At 37.7% G+C, this 20,964-nt stretch overlaps 1 protein-coding gene across 2 annotated transcripts in view; it reads right to left on the bottom strand.

Annotated features, from left to right (window-relative positions):
* The window catches only part of GABRA3 (gamma-aminobutyric acid type A receptor subunit alpha3), a 237,272-nt gene that overhangs the window by 124,477 nt on the left and 91,831 nt on the right, over positions 1-20,964 (bottom strand). For both annotated transcript variants that reach the window (XM_070462787.1, XM_070462786.1), the window contains exons 2-3: positions 14,142-14,307; positions 2,208-2,329 (exon numbers count right to left, since the gene is read on the bottom strand). In XM_070462787.1, the coding sequence (XP_070318888.1) occupies positions 2,208-2,329; positions 14,142-14,281 (262 nt within the window). In that variant the 5' untranslated portion in view covers positions 14,282-14,307. The remainder of the gene's footprint in view (positions 1-2,207; positions 2,330-14,141; positions 14,308-20,964) is intronic.

Raw genomic sequence — 20,964 nt, 5'->3', positions numbered from 1 at the left:
TAAAGATCAGAGTGGAAATAAATTAAAGAGAGACTAAAAAGAAAAGATCAATGAAACCAAGAGCTGTTATTTTGAAAAAATAAAGTTGATATGCCTTTAATTAGGCTCATTAAGAAAAATAGAGAAAGGACTCAGTTGAACAAAGCTAGAAATGAAAGAGTAGCAATTGCATGCTACATCTCAAAGACACAAAAAATCATAACAGAATACTATGGAACAGTCATATACCAAGTAATTAGACAACTCATAAGAAAAGCATAAATTTCTAGGAACATACAATCTTACAAGACTGAATCAGGAAGAAATTGACAATCTGAATAGACTGATCACTAGTACTGAAGTTGAATTAGTGATCAAAAACTTCCAGAAAAAATTATAAAACCTGACAGCTTCACAGGGGAATTTTGTCTGCTATCATTTTTTCCTCCTTTCTTCCCTAATCCCATAATTTAATCAGTCACCAAATTCTTACATTTCCACAGTCACCACCTTCCTTCTGGATAACAAATCAATGTGTGGCTAGTCCTTTCTTCCTCCAATACTGCCCTGCTCCAATCTATTATTTATATCAAAACAAGAGCCATATAGCCTTCATCTAAAACAAACAACACCCAAAAAAAGACCATAAAAATTTATCTTTAACTTTACTTAATAAGTGCGTTTATTACAGTGGCATAGGTATAGTGATTCCAACACTATTTTATGTATATTGTATAATTAAGCAAATTAGTAAGTCAATGAGGAATACTTAGACTGGAATTAGTGGTATCAGTATAAACCCATTACACATGCACATACACATATATGTCTACATTATGTCTATATGTGGTGGTTTAGTTGCTAAGTCGTGTCTGACTCTTGCGACCCCATGGACTGTAGACTGCCAGGCTCCTCTGTCCATGGGATTCTCCAGGCAAGAATACTAGAGTGGGTTGCCATTTCCCCCTTCAGGGGATCTTCCCAACCCAGGAATCGAACAGGGGTCTCCTGCATTGCAGGCAGGTTCTTTACTGACTGAGCTACAAGGGAAGCTCCTATGTGTATATGTATAAATATGTATATATACAGATGTGCGTATATATACGTGTGTGTGTGTATATACATATATATTATTTTCTATTTTCTCAATTCTGTCCACTGAAAGATCTTAGAAACAAGGAAACCCAATAGCAATGAAAATATTTGGCACATAGAAGTTGGATTTTAAATATAATTTCCCACACAGAAAGATCCCATTTCTTCTTGGAAAAAATGATTGACTGTAAGGCTGAATAAGGGCGTGTACAAGTTAAGTATGGAATATGGTTATGCCATAAAGCCAAAAAGTGCTCAAAAATGAAAATATCTCAAAAGTCAGCTTGAAGAGGCTCTCACTAAGCAAATATAGGAAATTATGAGCAATAATTCTAATCAATATAGATAATAACAAATAATAATATTAACAGATTACAATTCATTGAATAAAATAAGAATCCATTTGTTCATGCTGATAGTTGCCTAATTAAGTAAAGAGAAGGAAAGAGTTTTCTTATAATACTGTCATATAATAAATGTAGATGATTGGCAAAAATTGAATATGGACTACAGATTAGAAAATAGTATTATGTCAGGTTGTATTTTTGAATTTATAATTTCATTATAATTTTATAAAATAACTTTTATGTTCTAAGAAAATACACACTAAAGTAATTATGGATAAAGGGTTATAATATCTGCACCTAATTTTCAAATGATTCAGGAAAAATTTTAAATGTATATACATTTGCATACTTGCCCTTTCAATATGGCCCATGAAGTATTGTAATATGTTTACTTCCTTATGAGATCCCATCTAGCCATCAGATTTCTCCTCTTCGGAATATCAGGCTGATATGTGCTCAGGGATTTTAGAACAAAGACATGTTTCCCAGCTGTTCCTGAGATACATCTGCCATCCAGGCAGGGATTGCTATTTTATTACCAGAAATGATTGTGGCCAAATGTTGTGGTTTAAGACCCTATATGCATTTACTTAAGTGAAATTCAGAACCTTCCAAAACCAGACCAGAGAGACTAACCATTGAAATGAAGGATTAGGACACTTTTCCAGTGCTTAGAGGGAAGAAACTCAACTTGATACTAACCTCATTGATCAATACACTATTAAAGGTACCTTTAGACTCTTTTTAGAAGACAATACCCAAGAAGATCTTAAAACAATAACTGACCTCCAAGCCCAGGTCGCAGCCGGTTGTCATAGCCATCCAGAAGACGATCCAAGATTCTGGTGAAGATAGTGATATTGTCGGTGCTGTCATCAGGAATATCTGGAGCATGCTTTGGAGAGAGTCTGAGGCAGTGGAAGAAAATGAGACACCAAACAATAGTTCTTAATAGCAAATACTTACATGTCTAAACACTTTAATTCAAGAAAATATCAATCAGTAGATCTGGCCAGTTAAACAGCTTTGAACCTCTCAAACCAACAAGTACTTTGGCATGAGCTTTAGCAAACATATGGTCCATCCCTAACCCAATGGTAAAGAAAAACCAGTAGAAATCAGACAGGATGTCTGTGGGAATAATACCTGGCATAAGTTCATTTATCAAAATTTGTTTCATGAACAAGAGGGCCCCAAAACAAAGACGGTAGGTCTTGGTTTTACCCATTCTTACTTTGGATCCAGAAGGTTGCCATTAATAGATATATAATAACTATTCCTAGCATCTAGTTAATCAGAACAATAAAAGGCATAGCATAACAGTTGAGAGGAATCTTGAGAGGCAGTCAATATGTCTTCTTTAGAGAGAAAAATCTACAGAATAGTATGTATGCATGTGTTACTCGCTCAGTCATGTTCAACTTTTTTGTGATCCCATGGACTGTAGCCCCCCAGGCTCCTCTGTCCATGGAATTCTCCAGGCAAGAATACTGGAGTGGGTTGCCATTTCCTACTCCAGGGGATCTTCCCAACCAGGGATCAAACCTGGGTCTCCCGCATTGCAGGCAGATTCTTTACCATCTGAGCCACTAGGGAAGCACATGGAATAGTAGGAACATCTAAACTGAATAGTTCTCACTCTACACTGCCAGCTAGCTGGTAAACTGTCAAAAGCCATTTTGAACACCAATTTTCTTAACTCATAAACCTAATTCAATTCATGCAATCATTCAATGCATCTTTAAGGAGCATCAACTATGTGCCTATAGAAAAAAACAGAGCAGGAAAAAAACAGAGCAGAAAAAAAAAAGTAATCTCTCCCTTGCTTACAGGTTTGCTGAGAGAATCAAATGATAAAAAATAGATACACATGGAATGAAAAGGGGAATTAGGTTTAACTAGACTGGAGACAAGAATTTGAATTTATTAGTTGAGTGACCATAAGCAAGTCACATAACACCTCTTGTAACAGCTTTCTCATTCTGAAAATTAAAATAACTTCACAGATATGTTGTATTAATATTAGATAATATATTAAAATTTCCAGATTTAATGTTTAATATCTAAATGTATTCAAAATTTGTTTTGTCTTCTTTAAGATAGTAGTTTATGCACTCAAATACACTGAAGTGAAGTGAAGTCACTCAGTCGTGTCCAACCCTTTGTGACCCCATGGACTCAAATACATTATTCAAATGTAAATAATGACAAAATATAAGCACCTTTATCCGCCAAAGCCATAAGGAAAGCTTTGGCCAAGAGGCACTGGAAACCAGTGAGACTAGAGATGATTGGCTGTTTTAGTGAAAAGAGTACCAGAAATGATACAGACACCTTATTTGGAAGGGGATAAAAGAAGGAAACTATAGTGCAGAGCTAACAAACTGACATCAATATGTTGAGGAGATAAATACAGACACCCTGTCAGGTCTCAGCTCACATTTGGCTTAATCTCCAATATTCTGAATTCATCTTGCATGGGCTGTGCAGAGAGAGGCTGTGGGAGCTTAATTGATTTTGTGAAAACCTCTTTCTCATTTTCCCTTAACTCTCACTGCGGGGAATCTTGACCCTGGTTAGCCTAATTTGATTCCTGGGAAACAGGTCTAGGAATTGAATGAAAAGCCATTTTTTTGGATTACTGGAGGGGGATAAAAAGCAGAATCATCAGGGAGTCATAGACAAGTTATAAAGGGCTTCAGAGATTACCTACTCCACGTGGATCTATATATGGGAATTGTAAAGCCCCTGAACATAATTTTTAATTTCGGTCCAGAATTCTTGAATATAAGGCCCATATACTGTGCTACCTCTTTTACTGAAATAATAAGTTCCTTGACAATGCATTTCTACCCCCCTGCTGACTCTGTTTTGATTTGTTAGCAGCATTAGTCACTAATAACTTTTAAACTTTTAAGTCAAAAATCAATGCTTAATGTCATTCCAAAAATAATTTTCAATAGATTGCTCTATGATTTTGATTACTTGACTTGATTACTAATAAAATTTTCTCCCAATGTGCTCTAAATTATTGCATGGGCAGCTGGAAGCTGGTTTAATTTAGAACTCAAGTTAGAACTCTCTCTTTTTCAACAACTGAACTGCAACAAGCTGAAGCTGCTATAGTTTGTGCCCATTCAAAATAGTTTGGAGGAACAACAAAGCATTATGGTATGTCAGGATTATGGAGGACTTTAGAGATCATGTAAGTATTTCCCTTCACTTTACAGATGGATGGCCTGAGACACCAACAAAAGAAAGGGATTGTTGAAAACCATATGCATATTACATTGATGAGACTGATGCAACAACCATGCTTGCTTTGCCTTCTATCTATCATTACTGGCTGGACAAAATATATTAATAATGCATCATTAAAAAAGAAAATGATGTTACTAATACATCTATAGGTTAGGCAAGTTTAGTCATTTATCAAGTCCTAAAAATGGAAAAGTGGTAAATCCAAAGAACTAGGGTCAGATGAAGAGTTTTAGTTCTGACTCCCACTAACTGATCATGTGAACTATTTCCTTGCATGCAAAATAGGGATAGGTACCCAATTTATAATGCTTTTGGAAGAAATAAGTAAAGAAGATAATAAACATAAAAATACTTTGTAAATGGTAAAATTCAACATATATTGAGGATGATCATTCGTTTTTCCCCAAACTCCTGAAAATGTAATGATGCAGCTGCTAAGTCGCTTCAGTTGTGTCTGACTCTGTGCGACCCCATAGACGGCAGCCCACCAGGCTCCGCTGTCCCTGGGATTCTCCAGGCAAGAACACTGGAGTGGGTTGCCATTTCCTTCTCTAATGCATGAAAGTGAAAAGTGAAAGTGAAGTCGCTCAGTCGTGTCCAACTCTTCACGACCCCATGGACTGCAGCCTATCAGGCTCCTCCGTCCATGGGATTTTCTAGGCAAGAACACTGGAGTGGGTTGCCATTGCCTTCTCTGGACACCCGTGAAAGACATGCACTTTTATGCTATGGGAAAAGTTTAGCTCACTGAGCGATTAAGTTCAGGATAAGTAAATAATATCAGTTCAACCACATTGAGGAAGCACCTTAATGTGCTTATGTCAGGGGGAAGCAGAAGAGTCACAGATGTGGAGTTGCTGATGCAGTTCATCAAACAACCCAAAGACAGGAGAATTTACTTCATTAAAAGGTTGGCTTCTTTTTCTAATACTGTATATCTCCTGGGGGAGAACAGATTTTAAAAATAAAGAAAATTCAAACTTACTATGCAGAAAGTAATATTAAGAAGATATATTCATAATATATAAATAAATATAATATATATTGGATTCTATAATATATAAGGAACTCATACAACTCAATAGCAAAAAAAGAATAATCCAATTAAAAAATGGTCAAAGAAAATGAGTAGGCATTTTCCCAAAGAAGACACAAACAAATGGCCAACAAGAGTGTTGTTCAACATCACTAATCATCAGATAAAAGCAAATCAAAACCACAATGAAATATCAACTCATAATTTTAGAATGACTTTTATCAAAAAGACAAGAGATAACAAATGTTGGCAAGGATGTGAAGAAACAGGAAATTTCATGCACTGTTGGTGAGAATGTAAATTGCTACAGCTATTATTGTCCAACTCAGTGGACAATGAGGATTAACTCTCCCAGTTCAGTTCAGTCGCTCAGCTGTGTCCAACTCTTTGCAACCTCATGGACTGTAGCACGCCAGGCTTCCCTGTCCTTCACCATCTCCCAGAACTTGCTCAAACTCATGTCCATTGAGTCAGTGACTGCCATCCATCCATCTCATCCTCTCCTCATCCCCTTCTCCTCTTGCCTTCAATCTTTCCCAGCATCAGGGTCTTTTCCAGTGAGTCAGTTCTTCACATCAGGTGGCCAAAGTATTGGAGTTTCAGCTTCAGCATCAGTCCTTCCAATGAATATTCAGGACTGATTTCCTTTAAGATTGACTGGTTGGATCTCCTTGCTGTCCAAGGGACTCTCAAGAGTCTTCTCCAACACCACAAAAAGCATCAATTCTTCAGTGCTCAGTTTTCTTTATAGTTCAACTCTCACATCCATACATGACTACTGGAAAAACCATAGCTTTGACTAGACAGACCTTTGTTGGCAAAGTAATGTCTCTGCTTTTTAATATGCTGTCTAGGTTGGTCATAACTTTTCTTCCAAGGAGCAAGTGTCTTTTAATTTCATGGCTGCAGTCACCATCTGCAGTGATTTTGGAGCCCCCCAAAATAAAGTCTGTCACTGTTTCCATTGTTTCCCCATCTATTTGCCATGAAGTGATGGGACCAGATGCCATGATCTTAGTTTTCTGAATGTTGAGTTTTAAGCCAACTTTTTCACTGTGTGATATCATTTCTATGTAGAACTAAAAAAAACCACTGAACTTGTGCAAATAGACACTAGAATGGTGGTTACCAGAGATTGGGGGGTGGTAAGGAACTGGGGAGATGTAGTTTAAGGATATAAACTTACAAGTAGTAGATAAGTTCTGGGGGTGTGAGATACAACACAGTGACTATAGTCAACAATATTATATTATAAACTTCAAAGTTACTAAGAAACTATGTGACATGATAGAGACATTAGCTAACTCTACTATATCATATTGTAATATATATAAATGTATCAAAATATAACACTTTACACCTTAAACTTACACAATGCTATTAATATATGTCAATTATATCTCAATTTTTTAAAAAGGTATGTTTTAAAAATTCCTGTTCAGATCATGTGGTTTTCTGTGAATCTGCATTCCATTCCCCATATACTTTTTTTTTCCATTTATTTTTATTAGTTGGAGGCTAATTACTTTATAATATTGTAGTGGTTTTTGCCATACATTGACATGAATCAGCCATGATTTACATGTGTTTCCCATCCCGATCCCTCCCATATACTTTTACAGCTGCAAATTCTAGTACTTTTTCTGACCAGAAATGATAGCCATATCAGATGATTTACCATCTCCCCATACCCCTCATGTTTTTATTTTCCAGGTCCAGTCATTCTGATAAGTGGAAGGGTCAAGCTAAAAATTCATCACTAGGGATGCCAGCTATATACTCGGAACTCAGTAATATACATTCTAATATTTTTACAGAAGCCACTTAAGAAAAAAGAATAAATGTATTTTTGGCTAGAATATGCACAATCCATCTCAGACAGCTGTCCTTTTCTTAAATTGCACCTATAAATTTGTTCTGAAACTAAAGAAGTATTATTTTAAGACACACACATTCACTATGTACTCTGCCTGTTCACACTCTTTGCTGAATTAAAGTAAAATTAAAACAAAGTCCTTCCTACCTTCTTAGTAACTAAAAGCCATGGCTTCACAGAGACACACAAGAAGATCTGACTACTGTATGTTCTGAATGATCAAATACCAAGGTACCATACCTTAGAGATATGATTTCATATGTGAATGTAAGCAGACATAAAATGGGTTGTATTCTAAATTTGCAAAGAAATAAAGGTCCATTCTTCCTTTGAAATGATGCCATAAAAGGTAGTTAGTCTTTCAGACAAGGCTACACAAGTCCTTATTTCTCATAATTTGTCTCAATGATTGTAATTGTCAATGCACAAGCACTATTTCAGCAACATTTCTCATTAAGCAGACTTTCATAGGCCAGCCTGAGAACCATTTATAACACTGCCTATGTGGAGAAAAGAATTAAGATACAAATGAAGGGAAACTACAGTCCTAGGAATATTCTCTTCTCCACTATTATTATTTACTCTCTATCCCATATCCATGACCATGACCAAAGCAATGAGCTGGTCATGAGCTCAAATCTCTCAGTCAATCCCAGTGGTTAGTATCCTTGGAGTGGAGAGTCCTGACCAGTCATCATCTTAACCAAGAGATCACATTTTACCATCAGTAATACTGAGACACTGTTGCCTCCTGACATGATACAATAGGAAGTCAGAGCATCACTTACCAAGTATTCTTGACCCTCGCTTCAAATGTCCAGGTCTGTCCTGTGTTACAAATTCTGTTTCTACTTCAAAATGGAAAATGATACTTCTTATTTCCCTAGGTCCTATAAGAAAATTACACTTGCCCCAATGTAGCACTGGCCAGGCAGTCATGTGGCTGAGATATTAAATATTCAGAGGTTGGGGGGGGTTACTATACCTAAGTAAATGTTCATGTACACAAAATATATGGACATGTTTCTATTTTTTACTTAAAGGTGACAAAACATGAAAAGCAATACCTTGTAGCAATTAATAGCATGTACTCTGAAGCCAGACTGGGTTTCAGTTCTGGCTCTGCCACTTTTAAACTGTGTGAGCTTTGGCAAGTTACTTGACTTCTCGGTGTCTCCATATTTTATCTCTGAAACAGGAATAGCAGCACCTAGTTAGCAGATCTGTTATAAGGATTATATGAATTAACATATGTAAAGCACTTAGAATAGTGCTTGGCACATAGTAAGAGTTATTTAAGTATAAGCTCTAAAGTAACATGATAGAATATAAAAACTAAAAATAAAGTATTGAACTAAGTTTCAAAAAAATCTAGAGAGCAAAGGAGAATACCAAGTTTTAAGCAATGTCTGGAAAACTGTATCATGTGAGGAGACAAGTTGAAAGTGATGAGAGTTATCCTGTAGACAAAGCATGGAGTAGCTCTGAGAGGAAGGAAGTGTGAAATAGGAAGGGAGTGTCACAGGAGCCTAAAACAGGTAGGCATTAGAGCAAGGTGGATATATAGGTGATTCAATATAGGAAGCACTTTCCCATCCCTAGACCTATATGCCCATGGTAGTAATGCAATTTACTACTGGATCATAAAGCACAATGCAAGAAGGATTCTTGGTCAGGATAAGAGCTTAGGACTTGAACGGCTTCTCAGGTCCCACATCTGGCTCTTAAATTTTAAGATTTGGAGATTGAATGGTAAGAGTATTAATGTATTGATTCCATAACAGAGATTATATACACACAGAAGAGACTGAACTTTACATACTTGCACTTCAATCAAAATTAGCTTGAGACATACCCACTCAACATGTACCCCATCTTTTCGCATTTTTCACTGAGTTAAAGTAAAATAAAAACCAAATCCTTCATGTTTCTCTTAGTAACTTAGTATTTATTGGGTTGGCCAAAAAGTTCATTTGGGATTTTTTGTAAGATGATATGAAAAAACCCAAACAAACTTTTTGGCCAACCCAATACATGTGTAGCCACAGGTGCCAGTTTATTCTGAGGTTAAGAGAACCAACAAAATATATTTCATGATGAAAGCAGACACTTAGGAGAACCTTTGGAACAGTGGCACCAAGTCAGGCTATAAATATGACAAGGAGATAATTAATTCAACCATTTGCTCTTAAATTCACAATATCTGCCCACCACTGCCGCTACTATGGAATCTTGATGCAGAAAAAGTGGTGATTTGGTGTCATGTAAGACCTGGAAAATCCCATGGACAGAGGAGCCTGGTAGGCTGCAGTCCATGGGGTCGCGAAGAGTCGGACACGACTGAGCGACTTCACTTTCACTTTTCACTTTTATGCATTGGAGAAGGAAATGGCAACCCACTCCAGTGTTCTTGCCTGGAGAATCCCAGGGATGGGGTCACACAGAGTCAGACACGACTGAAGTGACTTAGCAAGGCCTTGTGCCCAGTGTCTATCATTCCTTCTTCCAGATATATTATATACTCGTGTTCAACCTGTTTGCTTTTTTTTTTGTTGTTCACTTTCTTATAAGGATAACTTATATGAACTATATCAGCAGGGCTGCCACAGCCTCTGGCTTCAAGTAGGCAGAAGCCCAGAGAAGAAGAAGGGGAAAGTGTGGGTATGTAATCTCTTAGCTCTCTCTGTGAAAGCTCCTCCACTAAAGATCTCTGCATTCTTAAAAAGACTTGTTTTATATGACCTGCTGCTGGCCTTAGGTTCTTGCTCTAGTCCTTGGAGTGTACCTATACCCAGATCATACCTTTACAATTAGTCCCTTTGCAAACGTACTCTCCTCAAAAAGTCTTAATTGAAATTCCCCATCTGTTTTCTTTAGGATCCTGACTGATACACATCTCAGGTTTCAACAAATTACAGTCAGACCAGGATAATTGTTGTTCAGTCATGTCTGACTCTTCGTGATTCTATGGACTGCAGCACACCGGGCTTCCCTGTCCTTCACTATCTCCCAGAGCTTGCTCAAACTCATGTCCATTGAGTCGGTGATGCCATCCAACCATCTGTCGTCCCCCTTCTCCTCCTGCCTTCAATCTTTCCCAGCATCAGGGTCTTTTCCAATGAGTCAGTTCTTTGCATCAGGTGGCCAAAGTATTGGAGCTTCAGCATCAGTCCTTCCAATGAATATTCAGGGTTTATTTCCTTTAGGATTGACTGGTTTGATCTCCTTGCAGTCCAAGGGACTCTCAAGAGTCTTCTCCAGCACCACAGTTCAAAGGCATCAATTCTTTGGTGCTCAGCCTTTTTTATTGTCCAGCTCTCACATCCATACATGACTACTGGAAAAACCATAGCTTTGACTATATGGACCTTTGTCAGCAGAGTAATGTCTCTGCTTTTTAACATACTGTCTAGGTTTGTCATTGCTTTTCTTCCAAAGAGCAAGGGCCTTTTAATTTCATGGCAGCAGTCACCATCCACAGTGATTTTTGAACCCCCAAAAACAAAGTCTGTCACTGTTTCCATTGTTTCCCCATCTATTTGCCATGAAGTGATGGGACCAGATGCCATGATCTTCATTTTTTGAATGTTGAGTTTTAAGCCAGCTTATTTTCACTCTCCTCTTTCACCTTCATCAAGAGGCTCTTTAATTCCTCTTTGCTTTCTGCCATTAGGGTGGTGTCATCTGCATATCTGAGGTTATTGATATTTCTCCCTGCAATCTTGATTTACAGACTGGGATAGAAGATCCATTTGGCATTTACTTGCTACTTAGCTTGACCCATCATTAAGTTGCTTATATTCAACAATTTTGACCCAGAGTAATGATATTTTCATAATGGTCCAACCTAACACTTTTCACACATACAGTTCTCCATTGTTAATGGTCAAAATACTGAGCCAGGAAACAGGAGTGTAAGAAATATATTACAGGAAGCTGAAATTGTTCCTTGCAGCTTTTCTTTAAAAATATGGGACTAGGAATCAGAGACTGGAGTTTTAGACCCATCTCTACTATTAATTTTCTGTAAGTTCTTAGAAAAGTAAATGCCCTTTGTTGGAAGCCAATTTTGTCATGCACAAAATAATGGGTTTTCCCATGTCTGCTATTCTAAAATTTCTGAACTCCATATTCCTAACTATACTGTAAGCTCTTTGAAAACATGGACTGTGTCCCCAGAGTATTGTCCAAACATTCCTTACATCAGAATCATGTAGGCACTTGACAGAAATGCAGAATTTTAGGCACTACCCCCAAGTTACTAAATAAAATTCTTCAAGTGTGCAACCTGTTTCCTTGCTTAAGCCTACAGAGAGCCATTGCATTTAGATCATGACTTAAACGAAGTATTGGTTAATAAACCACTGTTGATTTTTGAAGCTGCTTGGGTAGCCAACCATGTGATTTAATTGAATAATCCACTAAAGGTGGATAAAATAATGCAGCAAATGGATTTTATTCAACACACAGAAACATCATTAAGAATATATGAAAACAAGCAAACAAAAAGCAGCAGCTGTTAAGTATCAGAGCTACCAGCATATACATTTTTTTCCATTTATTTTTATTAGTTGGAGGCTAAATACTTTACAATATTGTAGTGGTTTTTGCCATACATTGACATGAATCAGCCATGGATTTACATGTGTTCCCCATCCTGAACTCCCCTCCCACCTCTCTCCCCATCCCATCCCTCCAGCATATACATTTTAATGTTGTACTGGTTTCTATATTTACAGCAAATACAAATATAATGCCAACACTAATATTCAGAGCCAGACTTTTAGTAGTTTTATCTCCTCCAAAGCATGAATTGTATTGGACATGGAAGAAAGTAAAGTCCCCCCAAAAGTTTTTAATATCTCTGTATTAAATACAAGCACTTGTCTCTGCTTTTCCAAGCAGGATGTCTTGGCATTCTCTTTAATATAGTTTTCAAAAGGCTCAATCATCTGGCTTGCAAAGCACCAACAGGATATAAGCAAACCAATATAAACAGGAGAGGTGACAACACTGAGGATGGAGACACAAAAAGAAAACAGCAGATCTAGAATAAACATAATGAATGCTCTTTATGATGATCAGAAAGTCACCATGAAGAAGGACTATTCTGTTCAAAATCCTTCTTTAGTATTATTAGATAACATGTAATATATCTTTTAGAGAACTTTATTCTCAGAGTTAAAATTAAAAAGCCTTTAACATTTGAAGAGGTTAAGATTCATTTATTTAGAACTTCCATCTTATTTAGAACATCTATCATGCCCAATGAAATCAGATACATGAGAAGTTAATAAGATAGAATGAGTCTTTTTTTTTTCTTCTACACTGGAATAAAGAGTAAAAAGGGCCTTGTGGGCTAAGTTTCTAAGGACATATTTGTCTAGTTCTATAGCCCTCAGCCCCAGAGATTATCGTTGAAAATGCTGATAGAAGATGGAAAGACTTAGAGTACACTAAGATAATTGAATACTACTCAGCCATAACAGCAATGAATGTCACTTAAACTGATGTGAATGAACCTAGAGCCTGTTATGCAAACTGAAGTAAGTCAGAAAGTGAAAAACAAATATTGTATATTAATGCATATATATAGAATCTAGAAAAAATGGTAGATGAACCTATTTGCAAAGCAGAAATAGAGACACAGACATAGAGAATGGACTTGTGGACACAGGTGTTGAAGGGGAGGCTGGGATAAATTGGGAGATGGGGATTGGCACATATAATATACTACCACGCATCAAGGAGATAGCTAGTGGGAACCTGCAGTATAGTCACAGGAAGCTCAGCTCAGTGCTCTGTGATGACCTGGAGGGGTGGGATGTGGGGAGAGTGGAAGGGAGATTCAAAAAGGTGAGGAGATATATATATATATATATATATATATACACACCCACACACCCACACACACACCCACACACACACACACACACACACACACACACACACACTTATGGCTGATTCATGTTGTTGTATGCAGAAACCAAGACAACACTGTAAAGCAATTATACTCCAATAAAGAATTAAATCAAAAAAGAGGTGGTATGTATACACAGTGGAATATTACTGAGCCATAAAAAGAATAAAATATTGTCACTTGCAGCAATGTGAATGGATCTAGAGAATATCATACTAAGTACAATGAGTCAGAGAAAGACAAATATTATGTATCACTTATAAGTGGAATCTGAAAAATAAAATGAATCTCTATACACAAAAGAAACAAACTCACACAGACGGAAAACAAACTGAAGGTTACCAAAGGGGAAAGGGGTGGGGGAGGTATAAAAGACCATGGGATTAACAGGTACACAGTGACAAGAATTTATTGGTATATCACAGGGAACAATATTCAATATCTTGTAACAATCTATAATAGAAAATAATCTGAAAAAAAGAATATTCATATAACGGAATCACTTTGCTCTATACCTAAAACTAACACAATATTGTAACTCAACCATACTTAAATTTAAAAAAAAAATTGACCAAAGTCAATAATTTATCACAGTCTTCTTTTGTTCTAGGAGTTAAGGGCACTTACCCGCCAATATCCTGCTTCACAAAGTCCCCAGGTTCTTGTCGTCTTGATTCCACTTGGCCAGTTGTTCCAGGGAGAATATTAATCAGGAAGAGAAGCCCAAGGCCAGCCATGTAGAACTGACTCATTTGTGTGATTATCATCTTCTTAGGCACCAACTTGGAGAGACCTGTGAGTTCCATATTCAGAGGAAGAGGAAAGGAATAGAAGACAAAGGGAAGGAGAAAGAAGAGATGAAAAAAGATTTTATTCAACTCAGAGCCATTTAATTTTCATAATATACAGTTACTAAATGCTTACTGTGACAGGTCTCCTCCAATTCACCAACGCCACCAAAATTCACTCCTGGCACACCCTTCTTTTGATTATACCAGAGCCCACCCAATAGAAGGTAGTGTAAAGACTGCTCAACATCACTCATTATCAGAGAAATGCAAATCAAAACCACAATGAGGTACCATTTCACGCCAGTCAGGATGGCTGCTATCTAAAAGTCTACAAGTAATAAATGCTGGAGAGGGTGTGGAGAAAAGGGAACCCTCTTACACTGTTGGTGGGAGTGCAAACTAGTACAGCCACTATGGAGAACAGTGTGGAGATTCCTTAAAAAACTGGAAATAGAACTGCCATATGACCCAGCAATCCCACTTCTGGGCATACACACCGAGGAAACCAGATCTGAAAGAGACACGTGCACCCCAATGTTCATCACAGCACTGTTTATAATAGCCAGGACATGGAAGCAACCTAGATGTCCATCGGCAGACGAATGAATAAGAAAGCTGTGGTACATATACACAATGGAATATTACTCAGCCATTAAAAAGAATACATTTGAATCAGTTCTAATGAGATGGATGAAACTGGAGCTCATTATACAGAGTGAAGTAAGCCAGAAAGATAAACACCAATACAGTATACTAAAGCATATATATGGAATTTAAAAGATGGTAACAATAACCCTATATGCAAAACAGAAAAAGAGACACAGATGTATAGAACAGACTTTTGGACTCTGGGAGAAGGTGAGGGTGGGATGATCTGAGAGAATAGCATTGAAACAAGTATACTATCAAGGGTGAAACAGATCACCAGCCCAGGTTGGATGCATGAGACAAGTGCTCAGGGCTGGTGCACTGGGAAGACCCAGAGGGATGGGGTGGGGAGGGAGGTGGGAGGGGGATCGGGATGGGGAATACATGTAAATCCATGGCTGATTCATGTCAATGTATGGCAAAAACCCACTACAATATTGTAAAGTAATTAGCCTACAACTAATGAAAATAAATGAAAAAAAAATAAAGGGAAAAAAAAGACTCTGAATCAGTAATCAGAAGTCTTAGACTACAATTTCATCTTTTTCCCTGTCTTCCTCTGACTAGGTGAGTCACAGAACTTCTCTCAGCCTCAGTTACCTCTTATAATCCAAGATCCTAAAATAATCTCTCATCTTCACTTTATTTCCCTCCAATCCTGTTTGATTTCTTACTATCACAAATGTCTTTTCATGAGTATTTGTGCAATATTTGTAGAAAATCTTAGGATATTAAGACCTGGAATATCTTTATAGAATTTTTGGGATTGATTCTCATCTTGATATGGTTAGATGGTTTTCGAAAATATCAAAAGGCCTGGAGTAGAGGGACTGTTTCCTCCTCTGAATCAGATTGAGAAACTGCTGAATGATGAGACAAGATGTTTTCCCATAAAGTGATATTTGAGGGCACAGCCAGTCCAAAATAGGGCCACAACATAAAGAAGAAATCCAAGCCTAGTCTCCTGGTACAGAAGTCCCTCCATGGTCAGCAGATTATACTGATTATATGATTTAGAGTTGTCTATATGCAAGGCTGTTTTATGAACTCTGGCTTGGTGGAGGTTTACCCAGGACATGGGGTTAAGAAAACAGTGTAGAGGCACTTGCTTGTACCCCTATGGCCTTTTAGAATCTGAGACACTGACCACCTGAAGAAGACCTAATTCTGACCCAGCACCATACTCTTTTTTCATACTCATAGAGGTGGTTTAATTTTCAGAAGGCATAGGAGGATATGGAACATTTTTCCCAAGGAAAGCTTATACAAGAGACTAATATGTAAAACAGATACATGCTGAAGAACTATTCTGACTGATGAGAAGATGAAGAAAAAAAGTCTTTCTAAATTGATCCTCCCCCTCCTTGCCCCAAAGCAGCCACTAGGTTCTATATTGGGGCTTCCCTGGTGGCTCAGCTGGTAAAGAATCTTCTTGCAATGCAGGAGACCTGAGTTCGATCCCTGGGTTGGGAAGATCCCCTGGAGAAGGGAACAGCTACCCACTCCAGTATTCTGGCCTGGAGAATTCCATGGACAGAGGAGCCTGGCAGGCTACAGTCCACGGGATCACAAAGAGTCAGACATGACTGAGCAACTTTCACTCACTCACTCAGGTTCTGCTTTAGATTGTCTTCTTAAATCTGGTACAGGCATAGAATACTATGATATGCAAGACAGATTTCTGACATGGGAAAATGTCCACAGTATAGATAGAAATAGTCACAGTATTAAGTTGCATCATATAAATGTGCCAATATTTGACAATTTTTCTTTCATAAAACAGCAATTTCTAATGCTCAACCTAATAAGTGCTGTGATGATCATGATTCATGAGCTGTATAAGAGTTGATGGCTATTTTACAAAAATCAACAAAAACAGTACAATTAAGAAAACCATAGCATATGAGGAAGAAAATATGGTGCATAAAGAGACAACTCTAAGGTAAGAGAAACACCTGTAGTATGGGCAATAACTCTGACATATGTTCAAACTTTCATAGAACCCAAAGTTTGAAAATCACATGAGAAAGGTTAATGCTCAGATAATCATGATTGATAAATACTCTACAGGAAGAAAGAGAGTTGGTACAGGATATGAAGTCCAAATTGTAGAAATCATCCACGGAATATAGGACAGAACTATGATGCATACTCAAAAAACATGAGTATCTGAGTAACAATCCTGGATTTTGGAGAAGGTGGCCATGCTGCATGAGCAGAGATACCAGTAGTGTGTGCTCATTTATGCTATTCTAGTATATAACTATGGTTTGTGTTCAAATGATCATGGTAAACAAGCTGCAAACCTTCACACTAAGCATAGATGCCAATGACACAGAAGCAAATGCCCATGATTTGGAAGGAGAAAACTATGATGCATAAGAAGACAAAAATGTTATATGAACTCATGACTAAGATATTAATACATGTTTAAATAACCATTATGCATGAAAAGACATTCATAGCATATAAAAGAGGCTGTGCATAATATGTGCCCTCCAACTACCATGATACTTGTTAGCAAACAAATTATTATAATTCATGTGAACATTTATGATATAAAACCATTTGGCCATGGTATATGTCAGAAAACCATAATAAGCCTAGTAAACACTGACCAAAAGAAGATGCCCTTGGTACATATTTAATTAAGACATTGTATGTGATCAAAAGAACGCCACTAGAGTGCTGTACAAAAATGTGAATATACTTAGTAACATTAAACTGTACAGTTAAAATAGTTGATTTTTTATGTGTTTTTAACCAGAATTAATTTTTTAATTAAAAACAACATGCCACTGGAATAGGTAGCTTTAGCAAGATGGCACATATCTGTAAAACAGGACCCAACTCTGATACGTGTACAGAGAAATATGGCACATTAGCCATTATTACCATTAAATAAACATAAATCCATGTACATGATCATGTACATGTAAATGATATAAATCCATGTAAATGATCAACCTCAGATGGTCATCAAACAAGTGCAGATAAGGACAGTAGAAGGCTAGATGTTTAAAATTCTTCTGCCAAGCTTGCGGAATTTTCAAGTGACCACAGTGCATAAACTGAAAACCATGACACTTAAAGAAAGACCCTTCAAACATAATAAAACATCTATGAAGCTAGAGACACCTATGGTATATACTTAAACAACCATGATGAATGTGAAGAAGCATTTGGTATGTTAGTCCTTAACTGTGACATGTGTACACACAATGTGTGTATCATGGCAACCATGATACAGGAATTAAGTGACATGGTTTAGGAGTAGATGATCATGCTAGACTGCCACGATGTAGGAGGAGAAGCCATGGGCCAAGAGTAGGCAGACATGCTGAACTTTTTTTCACTGGGGAGGAGAGGTTAAAATATAGATGCAAGTGGTCACAATGAAGAATAGATATCTTTCAAGTAATGATGACCACAGTGAATAAATTATTATTTATAACATGTGAACAAACAAATATAATTCACATATCCATGGTGAATACACTGAAAATTATAGAAAGGGAACATCATATAGTGACATGAATATTCCAACAACTATGTTGCAAGCTCATGCTCAGTCACTTCAGTCATGTCCAACTCTTTGCAAGTCCATGGGATTTTCCCAGCAAGAATACTTGAGTGGGTCACCATTTCCTTCTCCAATGTTGAGTAGAATGTAAAACCTAATAATAGTTGTTTGAAATTCGTATAAAGAAGCTAGTCCACATTGCAAAAGTAGACAACCACGGTGCATGCTCATAGAAGTACAGCAAATTAAACACCAATGACATATGAACTTAAAACCATGGCCACAATGGCAGATCCCTTTGGTAGGTGCAGACTGGCTATAATACAAGAAGCAACAACTCTTGTTCAGGTTCAGATAAAGATAATCTTGGTGTTAGAATGTATTATCCATGGTACAGGAACACACAAACACAACACATGCCCAAGCCACCATAACATGGCACTGCACAGCCAAAATTTAGCAGATGGTTATTCAACCAATTCACTCTTCTCCAGAGATACAGGAAGTTACAAGGAACTAACGAGAGGGAAATCCCCATTAGCTGATAACTTACAAATTAATATCTCCATCCTACAACTCTCTGTAACGCATATCTGCACTTTGCTGTCCGAGAAGCATCTTAAACCTAACACGTTAATATCTGAGGTTCAGATATCCACCTACACACACACACACACACACACACACACACACACACACACACAGACCTTGATCACCTGTCATCTTTCTCATCACATGTAATGATAACTCCACCTTTCCATTTGTTCAGAGTTAACACTCTGATGTTATTCTTGAGTCCACTTTTGCTCTCACACCCACACTCAATCCATAAACAAGTCTCATGGGCATTCTACTCAAAAGGCAACATATTCAGAATAAAACCACTGGTCATCACCTCTGCTGCTACGACTCTGGCTCATCATCTCTTGCTGAGATCATTTTAAAAGCCTCTTACCTGGTTTTGCTGCCTCTGCCCTTGGTCCCCTGTGGTCTGTTCTTTAAATAGCAGACAGTGAAATGATAAAGTGTTAAGTCAGATCATGCCTCTCATCTGTTCAAAATTCTCCAATTGATTTCCATTTCAAAAATCCTTATTATGAGCTAAAAGAACCTACATGATCTTATCCCCAAGTAACTGGCTAATCTCTGCTATCCTCCTATCTTATACACTCCATTTCAGCCAAATGGCCTCCTTGCAGCTCATTGGATATGCCTGGCATACTTCAGTTTTAGAGCCTTTGCCGATGATATTGCCTGTACCTGGAGTATTCTTCCATCCAGTTTCCAGATAGTTTGTTCATTTCCTCATTTCAGGTTTTTATTCAAACATCACGTCTCTCACTGAGGCCCTCCCTGAATACTCTAAATAAAAATTAAATGCTACACATCCCAGATATTCCTTATGCAGTTTCCAGCTTTAATTTTCCTCCTTTAAACTTCTTGCACTGTTGTTGCTGTTGTTTTACAGTCAGTCATGTCCAACACTTGGCAACCCCATGGACTGCAGTACCCCAGGCTTCTCTGTCCTTCACTATCTCCTGGAGTTTGCTCAAACTCATGTTCATTGAGTCGGTGATGCCATCCAACCACCTCATCCTCTGTTATTCCCTCCTCTTCCTGCCTTCAGTCTTTCCCAGCATCAGGGTCTTTTCCAAAGAGCTGGTTCTTCGCATCAGGTGGTCAAATACTGAAGCTTCAGCATCATCATCAGTCATTCCAATGAATATTCAGGGTGGATTTGATTTAGGATTTACTAGTTCCAAGGGACTCTCAAGAGTCTTCTCCAGCACCACAGTTCAAAAGCATCAATTCTTCAGCACTCAGCCTTCTTTATGGCCCAACTCTCACATCCATACATGACTACTGAAAAAAAACCAGCTTTGACTAGACGGACCTTTGTTGGCAAAATGACATCTCTGCTTTTTAAGATGCTGTCTAGGTATGTCATAGCCTTTTTTCTAAACAGCGTGTCTTTCAATTTCATGGCTGCAGTATCCATCTGCAGTGATTTTGGAGCCCAAGAAAATAAAGTCTGTCACTGTTTCCATTGTTTCCCCTTCTATTTGCATGAAGTGATGGGACTGGATGGGATCTTGGGTTTTTGAATGTTGAGTTTTAAGCCAGCTTTCTCACTCTCCTCTTTCACCTTCATCAAGAGACTCTTTAGTTCCTCTTTGCTTTCTGCCATTAGGGTGGTGTCATCTGCATATCTGAGGTTGTTGATATTTCTCCTGGCAATCTTGATTCCAGCTTGAACTTCATCCAGCCTGGCATTTCCATGATGTACTCTGCATATAAGTTAACTAAGCAGGGTGACAGGATACAGCATTGACATACTCCTTTCCCAATTTGGAACCAGTCCGTTGTTACATGTCCAATTCTAACTTACTTCTTCATCTGCATACAGGTTTCTCAGGAGACAGGCCAGGTGATCTGGTATTCCCATCTCTTTAAGAATTTTCCACAGTTTTTTTGTGATCCACACAGT

The sequence above is a fragment of the Odocoileus virginianus genome, unplaced genomic scaffold, assembly GCF_023699985.2.
Source record: "Odocoileus virginianus isolate 20LAN1187 ecotype Illinois unplaced genomic scaffold, Ovbor_1.2 Unplaced_Scaffold_13, whole genome shotgun sequence".
Taxonomy (NCBI): domain Eukaryota; kingdom Metazoa; phylum Chordata; class Mammalia; order Artiodactyla; family Cervidae; genus Odocoileus; species Odocoileus virginianus.
Note: the sequence above shows the minus strand (reverse complement) of the source record. Positions and strands in the feature narration are given on the sequence as shown.